The sequence below is a fragment of the Rhynchophorus ferrugineus genome, unplaced genomic scaffold, assembly GCF_030347505.1.
Source record: "Rhynchophorus ferrugineus isolate W39M unplaced genomic scaffold, kcgeb_rfMv2 rfM6, whole genome shotgun sequence".
NCBI lineage: Eukaryota > Metazoa > Arthropoda > Insecta > Coleoptera > Curculionidae > Rhynchophorus > Rhynchophorus ferrugineus.
In genome coordinates, this window is record NW_027472585.1 from 2,059,038 (window position 1) to 2,072,766 (window position 13,729).

A 13,729-nucleotide genomic window follows, 5' to 3' on the forward strand; every position below is an offset into this window, starting at 1 on the left:
GAGATATACGTGCTTGTTTTGTTAAGCAAGAAAAGTTAATGGTGTAATTATACGGCAGATATAATTTTTAATTTTTTTTATTGCAATTTACTTGGAACTTTTATATACCATCAACAGAGAGGATTTATTTCATTTTATAATACTTATATCGTTAATGGTGTCACAAAAAAAACATCTGGAGCTCTTTTAACTATTTATTTTTTGTGAATGAATCACACTATCCTGGTACTTAAATTACAATATTGCCAATTTAGTGATGTTTTTGATTTTTTAAAGAATATTTTCGATTTTCCAAATAAAACCCTAAGTCTTTTCAACGGAAACCATTATAGTAATGAACAAGTACACTAATTAAATATTATGTTTTAATTACGTCCTGCAATTTTTATAACAAATTAGTAAACTCCGTGGAATGTAAATAATACCATTTATCAGGCACAAGCAATAAATATCGCATTTCAGTAGCTTTTTTCATAAAAAAAAACAACAGCTCATATATTCCAATAGTATCTGTTAAAATTACGCTTCAAGTATGTTTTTACTGAATATATAAACATTAGGCGTGTAACTGGGTGTTGTAGCATTTTAATCTAAATAAAAAGCATTTATATAATGAAATATTGAATAGGTAGTTTACAACAGGTAGTGTTTTGTGTAGTTTTTCTAGTAAACAATTGAAAAATTCTCTGAATTATTACATGTAGAAAAAAACTGCTGATACTCCAAGCTTGTGAAGATTTATTTCTTTTAAAATTTTAAATGTTTACTCATTATATATTTGTATATAATCATCGGTATATTTCATCATCACACAGTTTCATATTTCAATAAGGTAATTCCTAGCAATCACAGGAAGTACCTTAGTACATCATCATAACCGTTTCGTTATCCATTATTAGAATAACTTTCGAGAAAAATTAACAAACCACAGTTTAAACCAACTTTTATTATTAATTGAATAATTGTTGTTTCGTTTATTAACTAACTGCTTTGTGATACAGAAAGGTTTTTATCTAAAAGCTGTTCTAAAAACAAATGTTTCATATCAGTACCGTAATAAGATTATACTGTGGAATGCGTCAACACAGCACTGCAGTTTATAATGACTGCTGATTATTTATGTGTCATTTGATTTGATTCTCTTGTTTTTAAGACCTTTAGATTACTGATATAATAAAATAATTATCTTATTCGGAATTTTAATAATTGAAATTTGATTAAATATTGATTAACGTTTTGAAAATCCTGCTGTTGGATCTTTAGGATAACTCATTGATTTTTAAAAGAACGTTTCTTGTGTTTTGAACAAGATGAAAAAGTAAATAAAAATGATTTAATATTTTTGCTGTATTTCTCAAGAGATTTGCATAGACATAGAAACTAATTTAAATATTTTTCTTATATCTTGTGAAAGTCTTAATTAGAATTCATTAAAGCATATATAATATTAAAAAAGAAGAAAATATGCAAATAATCCTATTTTACGTATGCATAGTAGGATGTCACAGTTTTTAATAAACGGAAGTCGTTGGACTGCACTGTTTAAATTTATATTTTATGTGTTTTTCTTTTAAATCTCATTGACATAATTACGAAAATATTATCTAGACATCGTATAGCCTCTAAATTATTTCAAATTATTTATAGTCGGCCTGTTTGGCGCAGTGGTAAAGGCGACAGGACGGTTCTCCTACCGTTGCGATAGTCGCGGGTTCGTATCCTGCTGGGGCATAATCGTGAATTAATGTTTGTGATTTTTTACATTTGTCATTGTCCTTAGACAACAGTACAAAATCCGACTTCTGGGATGATTTCTAAGTTGGTCACTCGCCAGTCGGTAGGCTTAATGTTGAGAACCGTGGTTCGGAGCCCACGTTAAATAGTAGGTCCAGTCCAGATAAACCCATGGTTGGTAAAAGGAGACTTTAAAATATATATATAAAAAATATATTTAGACTGGAAAATTATTCGAGAGGAAAAAGACATTTTCTAGCAACATTAAATGACAAATAATGTTGTTTTCATTGAAATGTCATTTCTAGGTCTACTTGCTGATGCTTCTCAGATGATACTGTAGTTCACCACATCCGATTCGATTTAATACTTTTTCATTGTTATTTTACAGGCATTTTGATTAATTTTATTATGTATGTTTTGATATAAAACCAACAATTAGTGATATCAAACAAAGGACTGCGCGACGGAACCAACAATGAATATATTAGCATATTAAATTATTAATGACACGTACATGTTTGTTTTTTAAAAAATAGCGATTTCTATCGCGTCATATTCATATTATCATATCAATCGATTAATATTTATAGCATCTTTATCTTCCCAATCATCTGAAACTAATCCAGAATATTTTTGCATTCGTATATTTGATTTACATTCGTACACCGTACCAGTCGATCCGTAAAACCTGTTTCTTCTTCTGCTTCCATTGTTGAACCGTAACGAGAGTCTTGTACGGTTTCCTTTTAAACACCGTCCTACGTACAGCAGACTTTCTCTCCATCTCGGCTGCAGAGTTGTTTTTAATAAGCAAATAAATTTGAATAAATTAAATATGCTTTCATAACAGCGATTGAGGAATTGCATAAATAAAAATGTTTACTTTGTTTCGTTTCTTTGAACAAACCTAGGCAAATAAACAACGATGACTGGTTTTATCAATTTTCTTCTATTTGCTTAAATCAAGATCGCAACTCGTACGCATTCACCATTTTACTTCGTATTCGCATCCACCAAAATATGGTCATTCCAATAAAAACAGTGCCTTTCATATATTTCTTTTAAACTTGGAGATGATTTTTTTCTCAATTTACTACTTAAATTCTCCTAAATAAAAAGAAACAGAATAATGTCTGATTCTTTGGAACATCTAAGTGAATCAATCTAGAATTCGATGTTAGTACTGACGACGACAGTACGACACTGCTATCAAATGTTTTTTTATTGCCAAAATTATTATAGAGTTATTAATGTTCTTAGATATGTTATATATGTTAAAAGTTCATTAATTATTTAATCGTAAATATTAATTTTTATTTGTGAGCATATTATGTTATATTATTCTTTAACCCTTATCAGAGCTAAAATGTTTCATTATATTTAGAGTTAATAGTTTTCTTTTGGTCCCTTTTAGAATAATCGACTTTCCAGAATCCTATTATCTCAATAATGTCCCAAGTCTCTGAACTAAAAGCTAAACCATTAAGGTCGTGCATTTTCGAAATGGTGTGAGCAATTACCTCTCTGTCGATGTCAAAATTTTCGAAAGAAATTTCGTTTGGGTTATATAGTGCGAAGAAGAAATATTCAGGACATTAGAAATTATTAAAAATAATCTGACGGTGACTTATTTCAATACTTAAATGTTTTAAAACAGTATAATTTATTATACCAATATACCTAAGTGTTTTTAATATTAATATGACGAGAAAAATATATAAAAACAAAATTCTTAACCTTACAAAACATATTAGATTCTACCCCTCAATTGCTTGTAAATTGCAACGTCGCAAAATCAGGCGGAAATTATCGAAGTTTACCGAATAACGGTTGGGATTTTCCAGAAATAGCATCTACTGACTAGTATCAATGGTACAACAGAACATAGTACTTACAGCAACTTTATGAACCTTAATTACCAAAAATGTAGATAATTTTATGTCGACCTACCTTTATAATAATTATTTCACGCTAGTAATACACCAACTTATACTAATCAATACATTTTTAAGCACTCCTCCGCATTTTAATTTATAACGATCCTGTTATCCATTCATGCGCCTTAATATATGCATTACTCAATACTATATGCGTCAAGAAACAATAGCTACTGTTATCTGAAACGATATTTCAACTTCTGACAGAACTCCGGAATTCCAACCTACACTATTTACCTATCCCAAGTTCACAAGTTTCCGTTCCATATACGTCGTTGACATTTTCAATGGACGTTCGTTTGGTTCGCAAAGTCGTATCGATAAACTGGTTTGATGAATAAAGAGTGGCTCACCCTGGACCATCTATTATATAAAGAGGACACTCCTTCGGCCAAGAACGACAATTAAAAAGTAAAATACCCAAGCAGTTCAATGCAATTTTTCATTGCAAACTTTGGGGTATTTCGAACATATTTTGTATTTTTTTCCTGACATACTCTATAAAATACAACTTCTTGTATTTAATGTAATATTATAATTTAATGTAATATTTTAATAATTAAATATTTTAAAATGTATTTATATATGTGAACTGTAGTTACATTACAACTATAGTCCAGTCAATTCACATTATAAATGACATTACATAGTCAATTGCTGTTTGTAAATTGTAAAATTAGTTTTAAACTTGTATTAGATTTTTTCCTCCCTTTTTTTGTCCTAATTAAATAGAGATAGAACACCGTCTGATACGTCCAGACATGCCACAGAAACAGTTTATACATTTGTATTGGTATTGACCATGTTTCCAAATTTCTACAAATTTCCTCAAAATATTAACGATAAAAATTAAAGGTTATAAACCTCAAACGTCAAACCATAAGTCAGATTTGATGCGGCAGTCCTTCGTCATAAATTTTGATAACGTATGTTGGCTGCTTTTTTGTACTCCGACAACAAAATTCTAATGTAAATAAAATAATGAAACAAAAATAAGGTTATAAAATATAATTTATTTTAACATTATAGTATATCTAATGCATATTTATTGAAGGACTACAGTTAATTAAACAGCTACAGTAGTTTGTAGGTTAGAGTTATTTTATTATATTTACATTGACATAAGACAACGGTGTCGACCAGTACCAACACAAATCGAATTTTATAGACCGATTTGGTTACTAATTCGGACGCATCAGACTTCATTCTGTCTCTTTTTAACTAGAGTAATATTTTAATTATAATAATATATTAATAAATTAGTAAAATGAGAAAGACAAATGCTTCGAGTTTGAAAGAGATTTTTTCGTTTTTATAAACTGAATATGGCAATACGTTCGATGGTGTTGACGACCTGCAGTGGCATTTTATCGGAATGACTATACTTTTTTGCCTGTATATAATATGTCTTTTTGTGCATCAGACTATATTTTAATGTTTTTTTTTTTTAGTGAAACTTCCATCGCAAGCGCCAGGGCGTCGGTAATGATTTACGACGATGTCAACAAGAAATGGGTACCATCGGGAACATCATCTGGATTATCCAAGGTTCATATTTATCAACACCAAGTCCATCAAACCTTTCGAGTGGTCGGTAGAAAACTTCAGGACCATGAGGTAATATTTGTATTAAACCACGTTAATCTTATCGATTGACAGATGTTCATTTTTCTGTTTCTATGAAATACCGCTAAATACTCCATAGTGAATCATTGATGTCATGATTTAGAAATACCTATGAGACATAATGTGGCAATTAAAAAGTGTATCATTGCAGAAGATAAATGTTAATTAATTTCGTATGTTTTACAGGTAGTTATCAATTGTGCTATACTGAAAGGATTGAAATACAATCAAGCTACTGCGACTTTTCACCAATGGAGAGACAATAAACAAGTATATGGGCTCAATTTTAGTTCCAAAGAGGATGCCGATTGCTTCGCTCGAGCCATGTTCCATTCATTGGAGGTACGACTAGTTCACAATTTATATTTTTCGTACATAACATGCATTTATTTTTGTATTCATTGGCGACTGGTACATAAGAACTGTAGTGCTGCAGAGCTTCTAAAAAATAGTTACATAATATCACTAAAATACTTTCTGTTACTTAGCAAAAAGCAAATCCCACTTAGCATTCGTGAATTCTTGTTGTAATAAATGATAAAAAACTGCAATGGAAATGTAAGCAACGGAAATAGCGTGGACCAGCAGAATAACCTGCCGTCGATAGCCTATCGACTCACACTATAGCTATCGCTATTAATCTGGGCCACACGATCGTGCTCTGCGAGCTCCTTCAAATACACGCGCAGCACTCCGCAACCCCTGTGTCCATCTATTTTTCGTTGTTAAAATATATTTCGTATTCCGATTTCATTGCATTTGGTTCAGCGCCGTGTGGCCCGTATGTAATATTGGTTATCTCCGAAATAGGCAATTTTGCGAACAGAAAAGAACGTAGGATGAATTTATAAAAAAAATAAGTTTTTTTTGCGAAAACTTTTATTAGGAGTCGCTACTGTTTATATTTATAAGTAAATATTTATCTTAATGCAAGACAGCCACATTTTAATGCACCGATAATGCTTTATCGTTGCAATTTCTTAAGTTCAGTCTCGACATGAAATAATCTAAATATGTTGTTTACTGTTGACTCATCCGACTGTTTGTTCGGAATTGTTATCTGAAAGTACGAACGTCAAGCAATCATTATATATAATTGATTCTTTCCCGTCTCCAAGTTTTTGTACGAGCCGCATAGTTTAACTAGTTGACGCTTCGGGCGCTGATGCGTTTTTGTTTTCTTAACAGGTGCTCAGCAACATTGTCCGTCAACCTCCGCCACCTTCTCAATACGCTCCTCCATCGGTCCAGCAAATGCCGCAACAGCCACCTCCGGTCCCAGCACACCAATCACAGCCCCCCCAACCGCCCCAGATGCCCCAACAACCTCCCGTACCGCCACAGCCCCCTGTGCCTCCGCATGGAATATCACAACATCCGGGCCATCCCCCTCATCAACAATATGATGAAGATATGGGCTATCGAACTATGACACGTGAAGATGTTGCCATGATTCAGGTAAACATTAATCGTTATTTGTTGTAAGCTAGTTGCTAATCAAACATTCAAATTAGTTTTAACTAGATATTTTAAATTAACAGTACTAAAATGTATCAATATATAGTCTATCCAAAGTAGCAGTGAACTCATACCATCTCAGTTTATGATGTCAAAACGTCGCAATGTTGCCGCATTTAACTTTGACATCTTACGCATAGTTTAGTTTAGTTTATTATCGAAGGATTCTAAGCAATGTAGTCTAATTTCATTAGAGAACAGAATTACTGTTTTATGTTTAGTTCTTATTCCCTTCTTTGCTGTGTTTTCTTGTCAAATCATTCTGATATCATCGAATTTCTCCTTAGTTACTTCTATTACTACCTGTATGTATATTTTTCTTAATAAAATTAGATTTAATTACTACATTCTTCCTAATACATTTGCCATATCTGCAAAACAGTTAGTATTCATTCTATCCTCGTACATTGTAACAAAAGTGCTCATATATTTTCTAAACAATTACACACATATCTATGCACATAAACCTTTCACGCTCTACAATACGATTTTCTCCAGTTATTCTATATTAATTATATACTCACCTTTAGTTGTTTCCACTCCCACAACCCTGTTTTGGTATTACCAATACTGAATCACAATCCCACATCTGGAAAGTTTCATTCACTCACCGGCACGTTCTAAGCCACTATTCTAGTCCATAACTAAGGTGTTAATTTCCAATCTAACACTAGTTCACAATTCCAGCACTTGTGAATTTCTTTTTCTGTGTGTCTGATGGTTTTGTAGACAATCCTTCTTTCCACATCCTATACCAGTTCGATTTAATTGAATATGCAGTGATAGAGACAAAGAAATCACTCTCTGTGGCCATATTGTTCATTTATATTTAACAAGTAACAATTTGAAATACTTCACTCTTTAACATGGTATCATCAAAACTTAATTTGTGTTTTGCAAGCCATTCCTTAATTACAATCTTTGCCGATCACTTGTTGGGATCTTTTTGTTGGATTCCTGTTTCTAGGATCATTGAAAAAATATTATGATTAACAGAACCTCAAATCAAATGTTATTCTAACTTTTCCATCAACTTTTGTAGTCTACACTCTTTTTATTACCGTCTTGCCAAGTTTCTCTTAATTTATAATATTCTTTTAAAAGTAATATCTGGAAGTTGCATTGGATCTCTTCATGGGTTATCTTTATGCCATTTAGATTCTATTTTTCCTAACAGTGTTTGAGTGTAATAGTATTAAATTTCTTCTTAAATGATTATTCCCCAGATAAAGTTATAAATATACATTTTAGTTGGAATTAATTTTATTTTGTCTAGACTAGTTGCCACCTCGGAAAATCAATACTTGAGGTTGAATAACATTTCTATTCAAATATAGCATGAATATTGTAAGAATTGACTTGGATTCGAATATTTTAAGTTATAACTCTGCGTTAACACACATTTGTTTAATTTTATTAGTAACCTAACAAACCTTTGTTAGTAACAGGTCAATGAAAAGTTCCCGGTCTGACACATAGATGGCGCTACTAGAATTAAATCCATATGTTTTTTTACTTAGCCCTAACCCTCAAAAGATGCGTGTATAAATTTGACAACTGTCGGATCATAAGTTTGTCAATTATAGCATGTTGAGTGAAGCAACTTTAGTTATTGTGAAAGAAATGGATAAAAGGGAATTTCACGTGTTGATAAAATATGCTTTTTGAAGGGAAAAATACATTTGAGGCAATAACTTGGCTGGGTGCCGAGTTTCTGGACACTGCCACAGGAAAATCAACCATCAATGGTGAAATGAGGCTCTTCATGGCTCCATCATTTCACTCCGAAGTCCAATCGACAGTCATCCGAGTGGACTGCACACGATAAATCCGTTCCAAAGCGTGGGAAAATGTACAGTCGGCTGGCAAGGTTATGACGTCTGTATTTTGGGATGCGCATGGAATAATTTACATTGACTACCTTGAAAAAGGAAGGACCATCAACAGTGACTATTACATAGCGTTATTGGACCGTTTGAAGGACGAAATATCCGAAAACGGCGGCATTTGAAGAAAAAGAAAGTGATGCGACACCAAGATAATGCACCGTGTCACAAGTTAGTGAAAACGGGTCAAAAAGGACAAATCGTACTACAGAAATGGTATCGAAAAGGTGGAGGATCGCTATAATCAGTGTATCACCCTTGAGGGCAATTATGTTGAATAAAAAAAATAATTTTGCTAAAATAATGTGTTTTACTATGGTAGGTGACCTGTTACATATATTTTTTTAATTTTAGGAACGAAGGATATCAGCTGCATTAATGTCCCCACAACCTACTTCCCCGATGACTCCACAAAATAGCGTTCCCACGCCTCCCGCGATGCCAATGGGTGCTCACAGTCCAGTGTCACCCCCACAAGCCGGTCCCGGTGGACATACCAGAACAGTAAGCGCACCACCTGCTCCTCCACCTCCTCCGGGCCCACCAGGTCCTCCAGGCCCCCCTGGTCCTCCGGCTCTTCCACAAGTCGTCACTGCTGCTGCTCCACCTCCGCCACCGCCACCACCGATGAATATGTCACGGAGTCAGAGCAGCGACGGCGGTGAAGTGAACTCGCTCGCCGCTCAGTTGCAAAATGCCAGGCTTAAAAGAAACAATAAGGTAACTATATAAATGTTATACATAGGAGGGCAAGATTTTAATTAAGTTAACATTCCTAATTTAGAATACTGTTCAACCTACCGAAAACAGTGGTTCCTCGACCAGCAGCGGTGGCAGTAGCAATTACGGCACACTTGGCAGGGGAGGCGGTGGAAGTATGGCGTCTATGATGGATGAAATGGCTAAAACCTTAGCCAGAAGAAGGGCGGCGGTAAATTCAAAGGAGACATGACAATCGGGCTTCGATACTAATTTGTTTTTGTTATTTCAAGGTGGAGAAAAAAGTTCCTGACAAAGAGGAAGAAGACAAGAAAGTTGCGATGTGGGAAAAGACGAACACGTTGCCCAGCACTACGTCTAAATTTAATTCAGAATCGCCTAAAAGTACCAGGAAGCGTTTCGGATCGGCCTCTGAGGAAACCATCCTCAAGGTTAACGGCCTCTCCGAAGTCGCCCTTTCCGTCGGACCTACAGAACTGGAAAGTCTTAAAAACGAAATAGTTAAAGAAATGAAAAAGGAGATTTCCAAAATGAAACAGGAAATTATAGACGGTTAGTTGTTTTTCTCTCTCTCTCTCTTTTACTTATCAATCTAATTCATTCTTTTGTTTTAGCAATCAAATCAGAACTGAATCGCAGGTAATTAATTTACCTCAAAGAAAAAACCAAGCAGTTAACTTTTTGTATAGTTTTTACACTTTTACGTCGAATAATATATAAGTATTAAAATAAAAATCGTCGAAAAAAAAAGGTAGTATAAAAATTCATCCATGTGTATGTTAACCCATCTCGTGTAAATTAATACCTAACTATAAGGAATTTTTTTATATGACAAAAATTTACGTTGTATGTAAAAGTGAATGGAACACTTGTCATTTCTAACATGTCACACACATGGTATCTTGATTTAATGCATTTAAGTTTAATAATAGTATTTATTTAAACTAAGTTATTTCGTGTAATTTTAGTATGATCTTTTAAAGCGATTCCTACTTTACATGGATACATAAAAAGCAAATCGAACTTTAGTCACTGATTGCCAAAGTCTCTCTACAATCAAATTATGTCTATCATGTTGTAGTTAACGAACGAAATGATAGGTAAAGTATTTATTTTTTGTATCCATGTTTTATATTTGTATATATTTGAATGAGTTCGACGGACTTCCATTTATATATTTTGCCTAATTTACCAAAACGCCCCTTACACTTCAACCGTTCAAAGGTGAGAACTGATCGTAGAATAACTATTTTCAAGAGTAATTTTTATGGAAGGAGTTCTGAACTCGAAAGGATTTTTATAGATTTCGGAACTGTTTCTGGAACGACCAGTATATGGCTTGATTTTTAATTTAATTTTAACAAAACGGGGATATAGAGGCGTATATATACATATTACCCATGATATGTCCCGCTCTTCCGAACTTAGATGCTTTTATAGTTAGCAAAAAAGCATATGGTACATCGACATTTTGCCTCATACGTGTTTGTATTGTTTCTTACCCCGCGAAGCCTCACAGTGTATCGTTAGGTTCGAGAGTGATGCTTTTAAGCTTAACAGTCCACGATTTAATTCTAAAACAGTTGGGGTGATCTTTAGAACTTACAGCTCAACTTCTAGGTTGTGAGCAAATATATAAGGAAATCAAAATTTTCTATTTAGAAAAGAGTATTGTGGAAAAAAATTCAACTATTCTAAAAAAAATGAATATTCATTTATTCTATACCAAAATGCTAGACCCGTTAGTGAGGCTACTTTTATTAGTTTATATTTCAATTATTGTATGAAGAAAATTGTATAAATGACCTTGAGTGATGACGATTAATATATTCTATAATTTTTTTATTATTATTATTATATATAACTTTGTGATATCTCTCTTGCATTTACTTACCGTATTTATATCAGTGGATCTTTTTTGCGTACTTTCAGTGTCCGCCCTCTTCCTTTTATCAAAAAGAATTCGTTTTCTTAAGGGTAAAAAGTTGGCCTGGGGTGGACGAGTATTTTTCAATATACATCTTTTGTGATCTCATGAAGTCAAAATTAGCACAACTTTTTTTTTTATTTATATTTGATCTAAAGTGTATCTGTATTACTTTATGTTGTAAATTTTACAGTGTACTTCGAAATAAAAATATTTAAAATTGATTATGTTGTTCCATTTCCTTCCACACAGACTCCCAATTTTATGGTATCTTTAAATTTTATTATTCGAGTATAAAAATAATATTTGAAAATTTAATAATCACACCTTGAAGTATAAAATTGATGTAGTAAATATATTGCCAAAAAAGCTTTATGGTTTGGTTTGTTTAATATCTACTAGTTAATATTTTTATCAGGCGCTGATTTCCTTTTACCAAAATAAATTTTACTTCCTTAGAGGTGTAAAATTATTAAATGTTTTCTTCAGAACTTATTACCTTCCATTCAATGAAACTATTAATAAATAATCTGTAATGTATATTTGACACAGTACGATTAATGTAAAAAAAGATTCTATAAAAATCATAATGGTTATATAATTATATAAAAATAATTGTAGTATATATTCAGACTAGCCTTTTGGAGGAATTTTCAAATTCTAAACATTCGTCTCGAAAATCCCTACAAGCAGTTAAAAAATAAAATATTTTGTAATTGTACTTACTACCATCTTACCTAACTTGCAATGGAAGATCAGGTGATAAATATATATGCATATGCCCATAACCATTGTCTTCATATAAATGATAGGTAACATTTCCCTGATATGTCGCATTTCTGTTGTTAATGGCAGTGTAATATAACTGAAATTAGTAAAATTAGTCATAAAACTAGTGCAAAAGTTATTGTTTATTAGTTTACCTCAGTGGCTATGCTATATGGTATAATCTCATCATCTTTAGCATGTAATATCATTATTGGACAATCTACATCAGATATTGCTATTTTTTCATTAAAGTCCAAGTCATTTGTCTTTATGGGGTCTACTATAGTTGCTTCAAACCATGGTAGAAATGAATAAAACTGAAAAAAAATCCTGATTTTCTCTTTGCATACTAATAAAACTTGATATAGTGATGGAATAGTTGTAAGAGAAAAACCATTGTTTATATTCTATATAGAGAAGTATTTACCTTAATGAAAGAATAAGTTTCTATAACATCTGTCACTGAAGTGAAGGGTGATTCTAATATAAGCCCAGATGACTGAATCCCTTCTTTCTTTAATTTTTCTAGCAGAAGTGTTGCAACCCCACTGCCAAAAGAATGGCCCCATACAAATATTCTTGCATTGCTTCTTCTTTTTAACCACTTATAGATATAACCAACATCATTAATAACATATTCTCCTGTCAATTCACCTTTGCTTGAATCTCCATTTCCTATGAGAGTCTTTTATTTTATTTAATACTTATAATAGAATTATTCTATAATTCATTTACCTCTATAATCTAGAGCAAATATATGAAAAAATTCTCTTAGTATTTCATAAAGCTCTATTGATTTTGTGCGATCAGCTCCATTTCCATGTAGATACAAAAGAATATTATATTTTCCATTATCCAAGATGCCATCAAAATTATAGTCTTCATTCTTAACAATATCACTAACCAATTCCTTTGGGATAATTTGCCATACACCTAAAGTTATGTTAAGTGAATCTTCATAAGGGACAGTTATATGCATATTTCTAACACCAGTAATTCCATAGTCATCAGGGTAGAGATATTTTTCATAGCTTCCAACATCTAAAATAAAATATATAAATAATTGTGAGTGAGACAATACTGGTTACTTACATGTATTGAAAATTAAGCTTTGTTGCAGACTAGCGCTTAACATAAAAACTACGGGTACAATTACAAATGTAATTAAAGCAACTAGAAGCAAAACAACAGTTCTGAAAACAAAAAGTTAATTTACAAACTTAAGATTAAAAATTAAACATACGTGAATATACAGCAACATAAACACATTTTTATCTTAAATAATATGAAAAAAGTCACAATTTAAGATTACTTCGGGTTTAAATCATAAAAAGATAATCTATATATCTTATAATTTGCAAATTCTAAACCTATATTTAACATTTATTTCTGACATTTTAGTTCTTACATGTGAAGAAAATGATTTGATTTAGGACGTACACAACTTATTTTGACATTTTTGAGTTTCGATGTTTATTATGTTGCCTATCTTTTGACACCCATTTAAAATATTTATATATAGGTATATCTACATACATACATTTATTTATTGAAAAGTTAACATTATTATAAAAAAAGTTAAATTGAGTGAAACAAATTGCTTTTATAAC

At 32.1% G+C, this 13,729-nt stretch overlaps 2 protein-coding genes across 7 annotated transcripts in view; one reads left to right on the forward strand and one right to left on the reverse strand.

Moving 5' to 3' along the window:
* Positions 1 to 11,575, forward strand: part of ena (ENAH actin regulator enabled) — a 46,789-nt gene extending 35,214 nt beyond the window's left edge. For 3 of the 4 annotated variants that reach the window (XM_076408134.1, XM_076408133.1, XM_076408132.1), the window contains exons 2-8: positions 5,126 to 5,291; positions 5,487 to 5,642; positions 6,489 to 6,758; positions 9,059 to 9,424; positions 9,489 to 9,635; positions 9,697 to 9,976; positions 10,039 to 11,575. In XM_076408134.1, the coding sequence (XP_076264249.1) occupies positions 5,126 to 5,291; positions 5,487 to 5,642; positions 6,489 to 6,758; positions 9,059 to 9,424; positions 9,489 to 9,635; positions 9,697 to 9,976; positions 10,039 to 10,067 (1,414 nt within the window). In that variant the 3' untranslated portion in view covers positions 10,068 to 11,575. The remainder of the gene's footprint in view (positions 1 to 5,125; positions 5,292 to 5,486; positions 5,643 to 6,488; positions 6,759 to 9,058; positions 9,425 to 9,488; positions 9,636 to 9,696; positions 9,977 to 10,038) is intronic. The other variant, XM_076408135.1, reaches the window with a different exon arrangement.
* Positions 11,576 to 11,875: 300 nt separating this feature from the next.
* Positions 11,876 to 13,566, reverse strand: LOC143198736 (lysophosphatidylserine lipase ABHD12). 3 transcript variants are annotated; one of them, XM_076408137.1, is made up of 7 exons: positions 13,363 to 13,520; positions 13,212 to 13,312; positions 12,855 to 13,160; positions 12,547 to 12,794; positions 12,275 to 12,436; positions 12,089 to 12,216; positions 11,876 to 12,034 (listed from the first exon to the last, which is right to left on the reverse strand). In XM_076408137.1, exons 1-7 carry the CDS (start codon positions 13,386 to 13,388, stop codon positions 11,980 to 11,982), a joined length of 1,026 nt encoding a protein of 341 aa, XP_076264252.1. In that variant the 5' UTR covers positions 13,389 to 13,520; the 3' UTR covers positions 11,876 to 11,979. The 3 variants fall into 3 exon arrangements, with proteins under 3 accessions (XP_076264252.1, XP_076264253.1, XP_076264254.1); XM_076408138.1 differs by lacking the exons at positions 13,212 to 13,312; positions 13,363 to 13,520 and adding an exon at positions 13,528 to 13,566; XM_076408139.1 differs by lacking the exon at positions 13,212 to 13,312 and having other exon boundaries at positions 13,363 to 13,484.
* Between the last annotated feature and the right edge of the window lie 163 nt (positions 13,567 to 13,729).

Excerpts from the sequence above, each read along its gene's own strand:
- LOC143198736 (XM_076408137.1), bottom strand. The coding sequence starts at position 13,388 with ATGTGTTTATGTTGCTGTATATTCAC. Across the intron at positions 13,161-13,211 it reads AAGCTTAATTTTCAATACAT|ATGTTGGAAGCTATGAAAAA; the intron begins GTAAGTAACCAG and ends ATTTTATTTTAG. Across the intron at positions 12,217-12,274 it reads CATATAGCATAGCCACTGAG|TTATATTACACTGCCATTAA; the intron begins GTAAACTAATAA and ends TACTAATTTCAG.